This window comes from Nasonia vitripennis, chromosome 5, assembly GCF_009193385.2.
Source record: "Nasonia vitripennis strain AsymCx chromosome 5, Nvit_psr_1.1, whole genome shotgun sequence".
Taxonomy (NCBI): Eukaryota; Metazoa; Arthropoda; class Insecta; order Hymenoptera; family Pteromalidae; genus Nasonia; species Nasonia vitripennis.
In genome coordinates, this window is record NC_045761.1 from 13819129 (window position 1) to 13837149 (window position 18021).

At 37.0% G+C, this 18021-nt stretch overlaps 4 protein-coding genes and 1 long non-coding RNA gene across 7 annotated transcripts; 3 read left to right on the forward strand and 2 right to left on the reverse strand.

Annotated features, from left to right (window-relative positions):
• The first annotated feature begins 507 nt into the window (after positions 1-507).
• Positions 508-2182, forward strand: LOC116417643. The gene is made up of 2 exons (XM_031931792.1): positions 508-1358; positions 2128-2182. The coding sequence occupies exon 1, from the start codon at positions 631-633 to the stop codon at positions 1246-1248; it is 618 nt and encodes a 205-aa protein (XP_031787652.1). The 5' UTR covers positions 508-630; the 3' UTR covers positions 1249-1358; positions 2128-2182.
• Positions 2183-4464: 2282 nt separating this feature from the next.
• On the forward strand, positions 4465-12237 carry LOC100118287 (proteasome activator complex subunit 4B). 2 transcript variants are annotated; one of them, XM_008207772.3, is made up of 15 exons: positions 4465-4595; positions 4678-5023; positions 5106-5246; positions 5317-5488; positions 5861-6259; positions 6336-6484; positions 6565-6884; positions 6993-7986; positions 8073-8343; positions 8414-8797; positions 8897-9466; positions 9569-10472; positions 10558-11111; positions 11228-11437; positions 11531-12237. In XM_008207772.3, exons 2-15 carry the CDS (start codon positions 4746-4748, stop codon positions 11672-11674), a joined length of 5490 nt encoding a protein of 1829 aa, XP_008205994.1. In that variant the 5' UTR covers positions 4465-4595; positions 4678-4745; the 3' UTR covers positions 11675-12237. The 2 variants fall into 2 exon arrangements, with proteins under 2 accessions (XP_008205994.1, XP_016843204.1); XM_016987715.3 differs by having other exon boundaries at positions 4474-5023.
• On the reverse strand, positions 5278-6795 carry LOC116738609. Its single transcript, XR_004345047.1, has 2 exons — positions 6640-6795; positions 5278-6268 (listed from the first exon to the last, which is right to left on the reverse strand). It is a non-coding gene; the product is annotated as an uncharacterized LOC116738609 (long non-coding RNA).
• LOC103316082 lies at positions 11860-14204 on the reverse strand. Its single transcript, XM_031931791.2, has 4 exons — positions 13948-14204; positions 13499-13880; positions 12971-13290; positions 11860-12884 (listed from the first exon to the last, which is right to left on the reverse strand). The coding sequence occupies exons 2-4, from the start codon at positions 13500-13502 to the stop codon at positions 12246-12248; spliced, it is 963 nt and encodes a 320-aa protein (XP_031787651.1). The 5' UTR covers positions 13503-13880; positions 13948-14204; the 3' UTR covers positions 11860-12245.
• LOC100118216 (protein SET) lies at positions 14139-17562 on the forward strand. Of its 2 annotated transcripts, none has more exons than XM_001602192.6 (5): positions 14139-14917; positions 15760-15949; positions 16046-16251; positions 16337-16622; positions 16712-17562. In XM_001602192.6, the coding sequence occupies exons 1-5, from the start codon at positions 14657-14659 to the stop codon at positions 16729-16731; spliced, it is 963 nt and encodes a 320-aa protein (XP_001602242.1). In that variant the 5' UTR covers positions 14139-14656; the 3' UTR covers positions 16732-17562. The 2 variants fall into 2 exon arrangements, with proteins under 2 accessions (XP_001602242.1, XP_008205992.1); XM_008207770.4 differs by having other exon boundaries at positions 14222-14917; positions 15760-15940.
• The last annotated feature ends 459 nt before the right edge of the window (positions 17563-18021 follow it).

An 18021-nucleotide genomic window follows, 5' to 3' on the forward strand; every position in this document is an offset into this window, starting at 1 on the left:
GTATACGATACTCGTGCGCGTAGGTGATCATCACACTCGCAAAATACGCTCGTGCGAAAATCACCTACTTCGTCTACTCGTATCGTAATATACTACATGTGTACAGTTTGTTCGGTGTCATCTTTTTGAGAAATAACAATAATCAAATACAGATATATACTTGATTGTGAAGATTCGTTAGTTTTGAATACTTTGTAAATATTATAATAAAGAGATTGCGTGCAGAAAAAATGAGCGCGCGAAACGCGCTGGATTTTGCTAGCGAATATAAATTCAAGATGGCCGCTAGTTCTGTTGCCGTAACGTTACTCTAATGCTACGTCGAAAAGATGCAGTTAATATGATGTATCACACGAGTTACTCAGAGCGATTTTTTATCTAAAGTACGCGGTCATGTTGTATTTGTTGTTGAAATCGAGATTTCGCCACCTGACTGCATCGCTACTTAGACGTCGCGACGACGCTATTCGCCATTTTTCGCGTTGCCTAACGAGAGTGGGGGTGGTAGAGTACAAACCACCTGTGAGAGAAGAGCAGCATACACCTTGGCGTGTTCGCGTCGTTCAGCGTCAGTTTAGCTGTATCTGTTAGAGAGTTCAGATCCACGCATACCTTCGAAATCGCAACAAGATGGCGCCAAATGTCAAATTAGCAGAAAAAAGGAACAATACCGAATTGGATTCTTCGGCGGTTATCGACGACAATACCAACAGCCAAGGCAAGCCGCGAAGTAAGTGGACTAAGAAGAGGCAGTCACCGAGTTTTAAAAAATCTATTATTCACCGAGTATTGGTGAATAAGGAAGCTAGATCGAAAATCTGCCTCGAGTTCGACCTAGCAGAATCAACACTACGAGGGTGGCTTGATTCCCCGCTCGCCCAAGAGGTTCTTGAAGAGGTAGGCATCTCCAAGCCAAGCGTCGAAAAACCAACTATTGCCAGTGCTGTAGATGTGTCATCCCCACCACCACCATCGTGCCTCTCGGAGCGATTCGGATCTGTGGCCAATATGCCGCTTAATTCGATACTGGGATACTGTTCTAAGCTGTTAGATCAGTTTTTAATGGATCCCAGTAGTATCGACACCGAGAAGCTCATCTACCTGGAGCGAAGGTTGCAGTCCGAGATGTCGAAGACTGAAGTTCTGGAGCTTCTAAAATTTTTAGAAGATATGGACGCGGCGAAGATCCAGCGAGCAGCTGAGGCAGCGATAAGATGCCATCAGCGATCACAAAGAGAGCCGCAATGATAGTCATTTGTGTTAACAATAATGAAACCTTATAATGGTGGCTGTAAGTCATTATTTTAAGAGTTTAAAATAAGGCTTGTGAGGCAAACAAAATTATAGCAGCCGTAAGGGTATGTAACAAACACTTATGTAGATAAACTAATTCCTACAAAACGTTTTTTGAAATGCTATAATTAATGTGTTGTCGACTTTTAGAAAAACTAATTATTGATACTTACTTTTTTTATATCATTTTAATGCAAGTTTTCATTGTAAATTTTGAAAATGTTATTTAAAAAACGCGCTGTCTTAGCTTTAAGAAATCGCTAACTTGTCAGTAGTTTTACTCTGTCAACAATTGGAAAATAAAAAAGATTAAAACAGAGCACGAATACTGATTAAAATTGATTAAATCATTATTCATTTAAATCGGTAATTTTGCTCGTTTCATGAGTTTTAAATTATTTTAATCGGTTTTAAACTCCAAACTGTTAACACCTTAAATAGTCGAAAAATTCAATTTTTTGTTTAAATTTGTCCCGAATTGTTAAAAAATGAATTAAACTATTAAATATATTCAAGTATAATGTAAGAAACATAAAACCATGTTTATATGTGTCATATTATCAGGTATGACATTTCTTCGAAGGCCAAAATTCAGAATTTCCATTTTTCAGCTACCGCAGACTTACTTAAGATTTGGGCTTCGAAGGGCCCCTTTATACTAATAGATATGCTTCAAACACATATAGTTTCTAGATGAGTGTGGGATTTTACAAAAAAATATTATTTAAAAAGTTGTCTGGCTATTAACATACAATTCGTTAGTTTTTAAAGTGTTTAAACAATTTTTGTTGATTATTTTTAGAAAATGTGTTTAAATAATATTTTTTTTTATAGGCGGCTACGCATTACCCACAAGTGAAGTAGCGTCACGGAGGGCACATAAGGAGGCCGGGTCCAGCGCTGTACCTCGCCCCCCTTCCAACAGCCTAATGCTGCAAGTACACGGCTCGTGTCCAATGACAACTTGTGCAAAGACTTCAGCAAATAAAACTGTTTTGTGGCAAAGGAATTTATTGCTTTCAAGTGATTTATTTCATCCCTCTTTTTTACCTACACCCCCAACCCCTTCCCACGTTTAGCAACCCATAGAAAGGAATATTTTCTTCAAGGAATGCTTTCTTCATCGGCGACTTTTTCTCCAACAGTCTTTTTCAGTAGGATAGTTAATAGGTACATTAATAGATACATTGGCGACTTCTTCTTCAACATCCTTTTTAAGGCAGTTATTGAGTAAGTCTTACTTTATCGGCAACTCCTTGTTCAACTGTACTAGCCGTAATTTTGTTATTTCTAACATTTTTTTTGTTTTGGTTGTGCTTTCTCATATCCTACAACAATGTCTTCTCCTGCGAAAAAATATCGTATCGATAGATGCGTTAATCCATTTGATATTAATACAGGACACAGCAAATCTCTTAGGAAGATCTCCAAAGAATTTCAAGATGTCTATCCTTATTATCCAACATCTTCACTGATTTGTGATACATGTAGAAAATCCTTTTGCAAACTACATGATTTGTCATCTCCAAACGTCAGTATGAGTGTTGATTTTGAATCAGAGACTTACTCACCTTCGGTTTCAAACATGGATGCACCTATGCAAGATGATCTTACAGATATTTTAACTTGACTTAAAAACAAATTCCAATCCCTGCTGGAGAACGATCCATTACGTGTCAGTATTCTTACTATTTTGCCCGAACACTGGGCAATACGTAAAATTATGAACCAATTTGGTGTGTCTCACAGAATGGCTCGTAAAGCAAAACAGTTAAGAGAATCAGATGGAGTTTTGGCTTCTCCTGTTGCAAAACGTGGAAAAACATTACCTGCAGAAACTACTCAGAAAGTTGAAGATTTTTACGAAAATGATCTTAACAGCAGAATTGTGCCAAATAAAAAAGATACCGTCAGTATTTATTTATATGGTGAAAAAATAAAAGTGCAGAAAAGATTATTACTTACTGATATTAAGAACCTTCATAATCAATTTAAAGAACAGTTTCCTGAACATCTGATTGGGCTTACCAAGTTTGCGGAACTGAGACCAAAATGTTGTGTCTTTGCAGGATCCTCTGGTACACACAATGTATGTGTATGTACGATACACCAAAATTTCAAGGCGATGATTGACGCAGTATATAGAAAAAATCTCAAACAATATTCTGAAGAATTATAAAGATTGTTTGAATTTCGTTCTATGTGAGGATCCCAAACCAAGTTGTTATTTGAATGAATGAAAATTTTGTCCGGACATTCAAAAGTTTTCTAATTATGTTGAGAACATTATGGATGAGCACAATATTGATCAAGTCATCTTCAGCACATGTCCTTTTCTAGCTTGTTACTATCCATGTTTTCAAAATTGTCAATTCCAACGACTTTAACTTTAGAGTTAAGTACTTGTTCTGTACCTATTTCACACACTTCAGATAATTTTGCCTTTAACAAATCATGAGCTTTATTGACACTATCTTCATTTAGACAGTTTATAATTAATTCATCTTTTTTCTTTACTATTCTACTGGTTTGTATTGTTTTGTCCTTAATTAAATAGTGCGACACAAGTTGATTCATGTTTTCACTTGATATTTCTTCTGGCTTTCTTTTTACTATAATCTTGTATTATATATATGAATTCCATAAATTATGGCAATCATTTTTTTGTCCGTGCGGCCTATATATGTTTAACTAATAGAAAAGGCATATATTGTTTAAATAAAGGTTCGAATAACTAATATACGATAATTGATATAGTTACAGATTAGATTAGATATTTTTTTTTGTAAAATTAAATGTATAATAAAGTTTATTTTTTTACATTAAACGTTTTATAATTATTATTTTACTCCTATCCCAAATATTTGATTAAAATATAATACTAATACCAATGTTAGATTTAAATTATCATATTTCTACTATAAAATGTTTCTGTGTGTGCACATACTTTCTGATTAAGTAAGTTCATACATTTACTATACAAACAAGCGATTGTGCAATTGATACAAATATGTATTAAAAATACATCTAAATAAAATCTATCTTCAAATAAATTTTGAAAACTGAAATATTTGCCGCACAGTATAAACTATAAACTGCGCTTGAGAATCGCAAAAAAACACATTGTGAACGCACTTAAAAAACAGCCTATATATATACGAGATGACCGACAAAACGGCAGGTTAGGTTGAGCATTTAAATGTTTGCATATGGCTACCGGCGTTAAAATCATGACGATCATGACTCGATAAAAATGAAAAGTGTCTCCGGCAGTTGATCAAAAACCTCGATTCTCGACAGGTGTAAGTTATTGTCCAAGTGTTAGCCCGTTAGTTTGAGTTTTTATTACGAGAGATTAACCTAGAGTTCTTGCAATTCATGCAGATTCTAATGATCAAAGTGTAACTTGTTGAACTCACAGTCGTCTCAATTGTTTTTTATCTGGCTTCAAAATGAATAGCATATTAAACCAAATCATGGATCGTTTCCGTATCTCTCTAAGGGACACAGATGAAATGTTTAACATGAATCTGTCAACTGAAAGTTTAGACTTGTTGGACGGGTCACCATACCAGACTGAAATTTCGTTTAATAAGCTATTGCCCTATGCGGATGAGCTCGAAAGTGAGGCAAATGACTTTCTTGCAAAAATAAAGAATAATTTTGGAAGATGTGTAATGCTTCGAGATATTGAACCAGGCTGCATATACTGGTCACAAATGCTAACCAAGTAAAAAGATCTTTTAGTATTTCCATAAATATATAATCTTTATCTAAATGTTTTGTAATGTGAATATCATTATTTTTTCCAGATATATTGAATTGTATGGTTTAAGATTTCACAAAGATGAACATATAGCATTTGTTAAACTTTCGTATGAATTAACAACCATTCCCAATCTTCAGCCATCATTAGTACATACTTTCAGTAACTTGCTGTCAACTCTGCTGAAGTATGTTAATGAAATTTCAAAGACATGATAATTTATTTCATATAACGATATTTATATTTTTATAATACAGAAAAAAAGAGACCATTCCTCCAAGTGACTTGGAACTACAGTGGGAACCATTGTATGAATTATGCCACACTGTACTTACTCGAAAGCTCAAGCACTTTTCATTGCATCGATATCCTCCATCTTTCGAAAATACATTATACAGTTTAGTTGAAAAAGCAAAGATATATTTTCCTGTAAGTAACACATTTCAGAATTCAAAATATGACATATTTATAGGTTATTATTACTTTTTTAGTTATAAATAAATGATTTAAAGTAAAAAATTTTAAATAACATATATGAATCAGATACTTAGACAAAAGAAAAATATGCAATGTCACATGTATATGTTTTATATTGATCCAATTAACTATTCATATTATTTATATCACAGTTTTTTACTTAAAAAATTCATATTCAAAAAAAGATGTCAAAGTAACAAACTTACGTAGATTTATATGATCAATCACATGAATAAACTTATTATTTATTTTTTGTTTGCGCAATATAGTTTTAAACAACGAAAGAATAAAGAACATGCATTTATGAAAAACGATTTTTTTTAGGCAAAAGCAACTCAACAAATATTGGACAAACTCAGACCCAAACTATGCCCTTTAGATATACAAACTATGAAAATGACGATCAAACTGCTTCAATGGTTTTTACCAGTACAATTGCCTGTAGAGCAACATGCAATTGGTCATGAGTTATGGCTTCACGAGTTTATGAAACTTTGGGAAGTTTGCTATAATACACATTATTGGGAAAATGACCTTATGCGCTTGATAGCAAAATTAGCATCTAATAACATTGGATACATCGATTGGGATCAATACATACCCATCATGTTCACGCGATTCGTACGCACTCTGAATTTGCCAGTTCATTACAAAAAGTCTGTATGCACGAATAACCATAACATGGACGTAGATTTAATTGGTGAATGGATCGCTTCTGTTTTGGTAAATTATCTGTAAACATATTGAACAGATGCAAATAATTTATAGTAATTAATTCTATAAAATTCGTTTTGTTCAGGGTGACAATTCTAAAGTTCAGATTTATTTGGAAAAATTTCTGAAAACTGTTGAAACTTATTTTCATCCTGCTAACTTTGGTTCATGGTTCGTGAAATTGGAAAAATTATTCGTCAAAATCATTTATCACGTTGCCCTGAGACTCCACAGGTAAAACATTGACAAACTCTAGATAAATGGCTAAAATGAAACACGATTTCATGCACTAAAATAAAATAACACATTCACAGAGAGCGTTACGCTAAAGATTCGTGGATACAGCCGATTCCCGAAAGTCATAAATTAACGGAAGCAAATATTGATACCTTTGTCAACAACATGATGCCAGTGACGATGATTGCGATTTTTAACAGATATTGCTCACCCAATTTCGTCCATGCGTTGCAGTATTTAGCAGTAATGCGACCAAATCTTGTCATTCCTAACATTTTGGAGAAACTTTATCCCACTCTAGGCACTGACATAGAGCCTCATAAATTAATCACCGCAATGACTTGCATGACGGCAATATCACGACCTTTAGTTCAAGGATCGCGGTTTATTAACAAAGGTAGTTATCGCTTCATTCTAATGCCAATCTATAATTTTAAAACACTAATAGTCGATTATAACCAGTTTCAAACATAATAATTTTATATGATTATAATTGTTTTCAAAGATTACGCATTTACCGAGGGACCATCACATGTACTATCAATCCTCTTTTCCTCATTGCCTGGAATAGATCCAAACGATCCTGGAAAGTGCTTTGCAACACTTAAACTTATTGGTACATATGTAACGCTGGTTCCGATCGTCAATTGTTCTAACAATAAAATAGATACAAATGAAGAAGAGCAAATGATTTGCGAGGACACGTCGCGATTCGAAGATTTCGTTTTACAATTTATGGATAAAATTTTCATACTAATCAATTCAAGTTCGTTAGAATTTGTGAGGCTCGAAAATCAGTCAAACGATGGAGCGAAAAGTTCGTTAGAGGCAATGGTGGAAAACTCCCTGTACGTGGTGTTTACGGGACTACTATTACAAACCAGCGATTCCATATTCGTAGTCGCGTTGAACAAATTGCGCTCTTTCATTATGGAAAATACTTTGGAGACCAAAATTTCTGGACACCTGGTTGCGATACTTTGCAAAGTGTTCAGTCATGTCAATAGTCAAGTCACTCTCAAAACCCTGATGCCTTATCTTTCGGAGCAAATTTTGGAAGCTTTTGGGGAGGAAGACGATGCTACTAAAGAGGAGAATTTGGACAACCAATTGCTCTATTTTCTATTATTATTGCAAAGAGTAGTGGATACTCAGGGTGATGCTTTGCTGCCCTATATGGATACTATCTTTAAAGTTCTTGATAAAGTGACGGTACTAAAGTCTGTAGAGGGCAATAGGATTGGATGTGAGATGTTGAAAAATGTTCTCACCTCGCTTTGTTCTCTAAAAGTGATGAAGTTTAAAAGAAACCTTGATGATTTGGAATACCCTTACTGGATGGACTGGGGCGAGTCAAGCGAAATCAAATCATCAGAAATAAAATGGTATGTTCCTGGAGAGCAAGAGATAGCAGCGGGCCAAAAACTCTTTTCGCGTTACTTTATACCTGCTGTAGCTCTGATTGAGAAGTATGTCAATACGGAGAATTCGCTGTCTCGGTAAGGTCTTATTGCACAAGAATTTAAAAAATTAAATCATTAGTTAGATAAATAAATAAATGATGTCTATTATTATTTTTTTACAGGGATGATTTACTGATAACTTTAAGGTTGATTAATAGCGTGATTGAAGGATGCGATTCCGTCCTGCCAATTTGGTCAGAGACTCCCATAGTGAATGAAAAATACAAACACTGTGTAGAAACATTCAAACCAATCATTGGAAATAAGTACGAAATTAAAATGACTGATGGGAGTAACGTGAGACAATTTTTGGCTCGACTTATGGCATCTCTCCAAGATAAAATGTTGGAAGATGTACCCGATGACACAAAAAGCTTTCAGTTTCTCTTGAAGGTATATTTTTACAAAAATTAAACGAAAAATGTAAAAATTATTTTTGGATAATTATTAACTTTCCTTGTAGATTTGGTCAAACTTGTCTTTCACCAAGTTCATATACTCAATACGTTTAGGTTTCAAACGCCGACAATTCCTTGCAACAAAGAAAATGATAGAGAACAAACTAACCGGAAACAGAGGTTACCTACCACAGCTTCTGATGGAGCGTGTATCTATACAGCACGAGCTACGAAGAATAAACGCTGTACGTGCATTCACGCCGACTAGCCAGAATATAATGTTAAATCTATTCAAATTGAGCATTAGCAAGTATAGTCGAATTCGTAGTAGCGCGCAGATAGCCCTGTCAGAAATAATCAATGATTTTCCTAATGCTTATCAAGCGCTTGTTCCTCACATCGTCAAAGTTTTACAACAAGATACAGAGGTTCATCATGATGCTTATAAAGTTAGTACACAAAATAATCTGCATACCTAATTACTACAGAATACAAATATTCAGAGTGTATATATATATATATTTTTTTTTTTTTTGACGTTATTTCAGGGTGTTCTATTCTTGATGTGCTCGCATCAAGGTGGTTCCTTACAAACAATGGGAGATTGGCAAATTTTATCAGCCATTCTACCTGCCTTAGTGTTATCCAAACCTTCCGAAAAACCATCTGTAATTCTTAAGCAGGCAGAAATAGTCAGGAACTTATCTTATAATTTCCCAACAACTAATATTATCTTAGATGTGCCGGACAGCTGCGTGTCAATGGCCTCTCAGTTATGGCAAACTGGTGATTTTTCACCAAATTCGACACCACCTTCAGAATCCGAAATTCAAACAGGTTTGCAGGTCTTGCTGACAAAGAGAGCCAATGATTTGAAAACGTACAACGAGCTTCTGCAAAAACTAGTACAGCCTGTACTTGAATCAAACCTGCATTGGCGACACCGACAGATAGCTGTGCATTTCATCAGTGCCTTAGTACATCCCGATCACAAGTTGCCAACACCTATTGTACGCTGCTTCCTAAATGCTTTACTACATGATTCGATCGATGAGAGGAGACTCGCTTGGTCCATGACTACGGGAATTTTGAAGTTATTGAAGAAAAAACACCCTAAGGTATTATTGAATTTTATCGGATTTAGTACTCATAACTTGAAAAATCCATGCGATAAGTCGGAACGGTAAAGGTATTTGAATCATTATTTAAAATTCCAATAGATCGTTCTGAATATTTCCGATCGAGAGACCGTCTTCAAACCTGGCCGCAGACCAGATAACGAGTGGCTGCAGTACAATTCCGAGAAGCTTCCAACTAGCGCCAAAGAATGGGATGAACCTCGTTTCGTGCACAAACCCTACGTCGGCTACTATACTTGGCCAAAAACTGTGGAGGTCTATGCGCCAATATCGCAGCAACCAGACCTGGATATCCAGAATCGACAGCTTGATGCAGACGAACGAGAAATCCACGAATTTTTCAGCAACGAGCAGAACATCGACAAGCTCCTCAAGTTTCTGACGCTCGAGGAAAAAAAGGGCAAAGACAAGTTCGATTACTCCAGGTACTTGATGTTCAAAGGTCTGTTTCGTAACTACGGCGACGCACACCTGGTACACTTTTTGCCGCAGCTGCACACCATGGTTCAAGATAAGCATGAGAGCATACAGCGTTGTGCTGCAGAAATCATCTGTGGTCTCGTACGGGGTTCCAAATACTGGTCTTTTCAGATGACCCAGAAAATGTGGCAAGGACTTTTACCTATTATCAAGTTGGTGTTGGCCAATCTGACGGAAGAAACGCTTGGTGACTGGGCCACTTGCTTTTCTTTGATCCACAACAACCGAGACCCGAGGAAGCTACACTGGCTAATCGAGTGTTTGACAGAAGAGAGTCAGTCGGCTCAGTCTCAAGCATCGTTTGTGGAGTGTGGAAGGTTGTTAATTCTTCAGAAAGCATTGTCGCCTCAGACCTGGCGTCTCAGCGAGGTATTGAACAGATTGATGCCTCGATTCGAAGCCCGCCTGCTGGAAAATCCCTTCGAAAACGTCAGAGACAGGCTGGCGTCAATACTAGTCACGATTTTTAATACAAATCTGAAGTTTCAAGGGGAGGAAGCTACTGGTGGGAAATTATAAATTCTTACGCTTTATGGTATCTACGTTACGAAAAATTATCAGAAGTTTAAAAAATAAAATTATCATTTCAGGATACCCAGAGTTAGAGGATTTTATCAACACAGTTTTGCCACGGTTGGAACTTCTTCTAAAATCCGAAGACCGAAAATCGCCAAGCAGCGTCGAAGCAACTCGTCTCTTAAATACAATTTGTCGCTGGATAATCGAGAGCGTGGCGACTTCCTACTCTGGTTCAGTTTCGAGTTTCTACAAGCTCTACCCGATCATCAGCCACTTGGAGAACGAAGAGACTGACGAGGAGCTCGCCCAGAATTGCACCACGACTCTGGCGGTGCTCGCAAACTCCACTACTCTGCCGAAGCACATCGCTGTAGCATTGGATGTGGTAGAACAAATGTTATCGAGCTCATCTTGGTCGGTTCGCGCCGGTAGTCTTGAATTTCTTCAAGTCTTTCTATTTCACAATATGAGTGTCTTGTTGAGCGAAAAGAAGTGGATTGGAAGTGTGCAGACACTTGTCGTACGATCGCTACAAGATGAGCGCGTTGAGGTCAGGGAACGAGCAGCGCAAGTGTTCAACGGCATGCTGCACTGTACGCTTGTGGATGATGAGCACGCTTTGTTGGCAAGTTTTTTTTTACTACAAAATATTAAATTATTTTTTAATGCACACGAGTTGAAAAGAATTTGACGTAAGACTAGCAATATGTCTATAAACGAATGGCATCATATTATGTGCAGGAGGAGTTTAAACGGTTGGCGAAAACGAAATTAAGGAACAAGAGAAATCAATCAACCAACGTTGACATGAGCAATGCCATTCGATTGCGCCACGCAGGCGTTCTCGGGATGTGTGCCTTTATTCAAGCTCACCCTTATGATATTCCCAAGGACATCCCACCTATATTTGAACACTTAAATTTACATCTAAACGATCCTGAACCGATTCCTGTAAGTTAAACTTTTTAATGATTACTTGAATCAACTGATGAACTTAATTTTCTTTTGAGGATCTTTGGATTATAAATCTATTTACGTTTACAGACAACAATTCGTAAAACTTTAAGCGATTTCAAACGTACCCACTGTGACGGTTGGACAGGTATTCAAGGATTGGCTCAAGATCTGACTGAGGAACAATACGCACTGCTTCAGGATATAACGGTGCCACCGACGTATTATGCGTAATTTTATATATTATTACGGGTAGGTTAAACAAGTTTTTATGTTACTTAATTTAGGGTGCTAAACTAGTTATAAATGTGATAAATTAAAAATTATATGCGAGATATTTTTTATATGATTCGTACTGTCAATATGAGTAATGAGATTATTTATCTACACGTTGAAATTATTTTTTAAATTGATATAAATTTTATGATTGGATTAATGATGTGTTTTATTAGAAAAACAATGTACAGAAACTGAGTTTCATAATTTGATCACTCTTTTCTTATTTGACAGTTTATTTTAATTAATCGAGTTTTGTTCTTTTGTTCGCGGTATGCAATATTATTTACTAAAATATTACTTAAACCACGAATGGTTTTTTTTTTTTATACATTTATTCGTCTGTGAATATAAAACTTACAAAATATATGTAATAAAAAAATATATGAATTTGAATTAATTCTATTAGATACATCATGCAATATCTATATAAAACTATACCGTATCAATATTTGTTTTGTCATGTAAAGTGTTGATAAAAATATTCGAAGTGAATAACATAAAAACTCAACATACAGTTATTATGAACTTATCTACCACTTCTTACGTTTCTATGTCTGTAGCACATATTAGCAAAGTGGCCTATTCTATCACAGTTACTACACCTTTTTTCATTGGCAGTACACATTTGTCTGCTATTGATGTGGCTTTTTCCACAGAAGATACATGACTGAATAATTTCTCTGAAGCACTTCCATGAGAAATGGTTCATTTGCTTGCATCTAGAACATTTTTTCCCAAATGCTGGGCATTTACTTTGCGCATGACTTGATCCACAGTTGGGACAATCAGCAACATAAGTCTTTGCACAACATCTGGCATAATGATTGAGCTCTCCACAGTTATAACATTTTTGACCGGCTGCATAGCACTTCATTGAAACATGATGTCTACCACAAAATGAACAACTTGTCTTTGGTAAACACTGCGATGTATTTTTTCCATTTTGAAGGTGTAACATATATTGCTGTAACTCGACTGGCCTTTCGCATTCATTCCATAAAAATATAAGTTCATGCAGAGCCAAAGTTTCATAATTTGTAATACATGGCATAAGTATTCTACTTTTTATTTGGTTAAAAGTATTATCACACTTAAAATCTTGAAGAATCTTTTCCTTGATGACTTTTTCTATATTTTTATTGTTGCCAGTTTGCTCAGCCACACACTGAAAGATAAAACATGAATAATGAGTTTATTTTTTGATTACATGTTTGCTAGAAAATATGATTTCTTAACATTAAATTAACCAACCTGTAATAACAGAATGTACTCTTCAATACTTTGATAGTTTGGTTTAGTTACTCCAGCAAACATAAAATACACATCAAATTTGAATAGCAATGTAACGAGGTTTGTTTCACTTCTTGATTCTTCAAAGTATAAATAATCATTTGCAATTTCTTCACCAAGAAAACCTATGTACTCAAAAAATTTTCTGGTCTGCTTGTAAGGAGGTATGTATTTATGCTCCATAAATGTCAGAAAGCATTTTCTCCACTCTAGCCACTCATATCTTGTGAGCGAAGAGAGTGTCCAGGGAACTTTTACGTTTGGACTACTCGCTATGCAACCTATTAAAAAATTATAAATAACCAATTAAAAAATCTAGACTTCAATTATCAATCAATCAAAACTTTGTCTCTGATAAAACTGCGTATTCGCATCTGTCACGTTTTTGAAAATATAAAAAAATTGAGAATATAAGTAAAAAAGAATATTCTCACCTGAGTAAACAACAAATACACCAAAATTAACTACTACACCAAGTAAAAAACTTACCCATATTTTGCTTCAATTAAGAGCGCTCTGTCCGCTGACTTTTCACTAGCGTCAAACTCGAAGAACAGACGCAGACCCCACAAAATGAGACTTTCTCCGTCAAATAAAGAAACAGTACTGGCTTTTGTCCTGCGCTGCTTCGAGTCGAGAACTACGTAGCCCCGTCCCGACTCTACCGAGTCTAAGAAAGAGAGTAAGTGCAGGGGGGAGAGGGAGAAGAAATTTGAGAGCCGCACGTATCCCGCCGCGCGCCTTCGGCCCTAAGTATACGGCTCTTTGAAATGTCAACAAATGCAGCTATATATATATAGGGCCGTGCGCGTTTGCGATTGCGACTCTTCTCTGCTACGCCATCTGATGATGCATCGAACTTCGATCAGCGCTGTTCAAGGCATAAGGTATTTTAAATATGCAATAAAAATACAATGATGAAAAAAGAGTATACTTACATAAATAAGAATAGATGATGATTATTCCGTATGCTCCTTATGTATATATATTTTAAACGATGAAAAATAATAGCTACTATCTTCAGTTGTGCAATCACCCGCACGCCGTACTTAATAATTTTATCGAAAATTCAAAAAATTCAACAGCTGCAGCCTATAGCACCGAAAAGCAAAATTTCCCTAGACGCTGCGCGGACGCCGGACGCGCGAGCCAGAAAAAGTCGGTTGGGTCGTAAAACAACCCCAGGCCGATGGTGGCGGCCCGCGGCGGGCGGACTACAACAATGGCGCAAACGCTCCGAAACCAAATCTGAAATCGCCGAGAATCTAAGATAGACATAAACGCGTAATACGCAGGTATCAAGTGATATCCAGTCCACGCCAGGCAAAGGAACACTACAAGCGTAAGAAAGAACAGACTGCGACGGCTCCAGACATATTAATGCGGTTATCGGTCATAAAATACGCATCGCGTCGCCAGTTTACTTTTGCTTCCGAAAGTTCGCGCTGAGCGTGTTTGGAGCCGCTGCGAGCGCGCGACGCGCGTGTGTATCGCACATATTACAAGGGGTTATAAGCGGCAGCGAGTAGTCGCAATCACACACGTACACTGTACAGTCAGCATAGCAGCAGCGCGAGCCGCGAGCAGTGACTTGGAGACTCGGAGGAGGTGCGCGCGCGAGAGCTACAAGAGCCGCCAGTGAGAGCCATGACCTCGCCGTCCAAGAAGGTGAAGAAGCTCGAGGAGTCGAGCGACGGTGACGGTGCCGCCGACGGCCGGGACTACGACGTCGAGATCCAGAAGGCCCTCGAGGAGATCGACGGCTGCCAGAACCAGATAGACGGTCTCAACGAGAAGGCCAGCGACGAGATACTCGAGGTCGAGAAGAAGTACAACAAGCTGCGCAAGCCCTACTTCCAGAAGCGCAACGACATCATCAAGAGGATACCCAACTTCTGGGTGACGGCCGTATCCTTTCAATCACTACTTTCCCGAGTGGAATATTCGCGACCGGCGTTCCAAGCCGGTATACTTGCGCTCTCTCTCTCTCTCTCTCTCTCTCTCTCTCTCTCTCTCTCTCTCTCTCTCTCGCGCTTTCGGCGGGCCGTCGCCATCTTTGCCAACCGGACGACAGCCGCAGGTTATTTCCTCATCCCCGCGGCGTTGTGTTTCCGTCATCTGCGTGAAAAGCCTCGGCTGTCCTGCTGCAGCTGCTACATCACAGCCGCCTTCGCGATGCCTTCCCGGCCGCAGCTGATGGCCGCGCGCTTTCCCGGCGCGCTTGCTCCGAAACGCGCAGCGGCGTTGCGCGTTTCGGAGCAAGCTGTAGGATCAGTAGCTTTTCTTTGCGTTTTACCGCTTACCGCTCTTCAATTGCCATGATTAATATTTCGCTGATTACCGCCCCGTGCAGATAGGCTGATCGTTATTTGCGCGATAATTTATTTTTCTGGAGCTTCGGAAAAGAGAGCGGCCTTGAGAGGGACTGTTATAGTCAGTACAGACACTTTCAAAAAGCTACCTATAGCTACTGTAGTTTGTGATTCCACGCTTAATGAGTTGCTCGTAGTTTACTGGCTTTAGTTTTCCTGGATATCGCGTCGTTGTCGAACGGGACTCTGATCTGAGCGGCTCGCTATGAAGTTGTAGAAAAACGGTTGATATAACCTAGAAATCATTAATCTTGTACCCCCCTCCTCATAATGGTCGGTTATAATGAGTAGTTTCTTGGTTACTCTGAATTAAAGACTTTGTTTAAAATTTATAATCTCATTGATGAAAACTCGAAGTTTCCTTAACCATTAGCACAGTTTGTCAACAATAAAAAAATAGCTGATATTCTGGAGGAAGAAGAGGAAGATGCCTTGCGTTATCTGAATAAACTCGAAGTAGAAGAGTTTGAGGATATCAAATCTGGCTACAGAATCAAATTTTATTTCGATGAAAATCCATACTTTGAGAACGATGTGCTTGTCAAGGAATTCCACCTTGGTTCGTCTGGTGAGCAGACCTCGAGCAGTGGCTTGAGGTCGCACTACCTATATCACAGGCTTGTACTTAAAGACCAAAAATCTTATGCTATATTGTGGTTGACAGGTGACCCGGCATCCCAGAGCACGAATATCATCTGGAAGGATGGTGCTGATTTATCGAAACGAGGAAAGGCTAAGGCCGACATAAAAGGAAGGAAAAGGCCTTTGGGACATCGATCATTCTTTGATTGGTTCACGGATCATGGAGATCCAAGCTCAGATGAAATTGCTGAACTAATAAAAGATGACCTCTGGCCAAATCCTCTACAGGTATTCATACTTTTAACAACTTTTCAATTCATTTTGTGGATAACTTCTATTTGATTAATCATGTGATGACTGTATTTTCTTTCAGTATTACTTGGCACCGGATATGGAAATTGAGAATGGTATTGAAGGTGATGGCGATGAAGTAGACAGTGAAGAGGAAGAAGAAGAGGATGAAGATGGTGTCGATGAAGATGGAGATGAAATAGGCGAAGGTGAAGAAGGTGATGATAGTGTAGAAATCATGGAAGATGCGGGGGAGGAAGAAGAAGATGATGAAGATGCTGCTAATGAAAACGATGGTGTGCATGATGAAGAAGATTTTTTGGTAGAAGATGAAGGTGAACGAGAGGAACGAGAAGGTGAACCTTTAGGTAAGCCTTACTTCAATACTTAAATATACTTACTTGTAGTAGTTGCATCAGTTCAATGTTATACATAAACAATTTTGTTTTTCTTTCAGATGGAGAAGAACCTGAATAAGAAATTTCTTCTATAATTTTATCGATTGGCGTGGAATCATAAAAGGACAATCGTTGAACAGAAATTTCTTAAATGAAATTCAAATTGTGAAAAATTGCCTGGAGCTTCCATCACTGTATTAACGATTAATGTTAGTTTAGTTATAAGTGCTCATAGCTCTCAGGCAGACGCAATTTATGAGTATCAGATCCATCAGCTGTCGATTATCCTAAAAAAAAATGTTAGATCATCGCGATAGGCAGCGCCTCTTTACAAGATGCAACGCTGGTCGGTTAAAAAAGAAACTAAACTAACAAAAATTCTTACATTAATTTTTAACATTAAGATAGGTTTAAGAGCGCCGAGCTTCCAAGAAGAAGTTCTACATTGTCGTTTTTTGTATTCCTTTATTTGTAAGTCGATATTGTAAATAGTGACAACGCACGATTTGACATTTTTGTCGAGATCCTTCGCCCCTCTTGAATCCCGCATCACTCGAAAGATTTTCTACACCTGATCAATTTCTCCTTAAAACAAATTCTACAATCCGAACCATTAAATGTACGTTTTATCTTTCTACTTTTTAATCGACTGCTAAGGGCCTCTTACATTCTATCCCGTTTACAACTGGTCTTTGTAAAATTAATTGATTCATGATATAATATTGACAAAAAGTCCAAGTAATGAATTATTTACTTCAAAGTGGTCTTAAATCGCTTAGTAAATTATTTTGCGACTCTGAAGTCGCGATTTTATATATTTTAAAATTCGAATGGTCGATGTTTTTTAAAACGCGTTTTAAAAAAATGTAAGAAAACTGTCATTTTCACAAATAAATTGTCATTTTCAAATTTCTTTTTATTTGATTTCATATTACCCTTTCTTATTTAACTGTTGACCAAATCAACGATAGCCCGATGATGAAAAACTTGCATTAAAAAAATGCTTAAAAGTCGTAAATTATGTGAAAATGAAAAAGAAATTATGTATGTAATGTAAAAACACTTTTTAAGCATTTTTATACATTAGATGTAAGTGATTTATCTTAACGTAAATACGGAATTAAAAAATTTAATTGCAAAATGTAAATATCTTTGAGGATTTTTATTAAAACTAATTGCCTAATATATATCTTTAAAACAAATCTAAAGTACAAAGCCAATTTACTTATAATAAAATAAAACGATTTTTGTGCATCATCTAGTGTGAAAATCAATGAGTCATATATATTAATCAAAAGTCAATATAATTCATAGCATAGAAATTAAAATGATATATTTTGCCATGTTTTCTTGCATATTCAAGTCATAT

Coding starts and splice junctions, on each gene's coding strand:
- LOC116417643 (XM_031931792.1), top strand. CDS start 631: ATGGCGCCAAATGTCAAATTAGCAGAAAAAAGGAACAATACCGAATTG.
- LOC100118287 (XM_008207772.3), top strand. CDS start 4,746: ATGAATAGCATATTAAACCAAATCATGGATCGTTTCCGTATCTCTCTA. Junction 7,987..8,072: donor ACGGAGAATTCGCTGTCTCG/GTAAGGTCTTAT, acceptor ATTTTTTTACAG/GGATGATTTACTGATAACTT. Junction 11,112..11,227: donor ATGATGAGCACGCTTTGTTG/GCAAGTTTTTTT, acceptor TATTATGTGCAG/GAGGAGTTTAAACGGTTGGC.
- LOC103316082 (XM_031931791.2), bottom strand. Junction 12,885..12,970: donor AGTACATTCTGTTATTACAG/GTTGGTTAATTT, acceptor TTTATCTTTCAG/TGTGTGGCTGAGCAAACTGG.
- LOC100118216 (XM_001602192.6), top strand. CDS start 14,657: ATGACCTCGCCGTCCAAGAAGGTGAAGAAGCTCGAGGAGTCGAGCGAC. Junction 14,918..15,759: donor CCAACTTCTGGGTGACGGCC/GTATCCTTTCAA, acceptor CCATTAGCACAG/TTTGTCAACAATAAAAAAAT. Junction 16,623..16,711: donor ACGAGAAGGTGAACCTTTAG/GTAAGCCTTACT, acceptor TTTTTCTTTCAG/ATGGAGAAGAACCTGAATAA.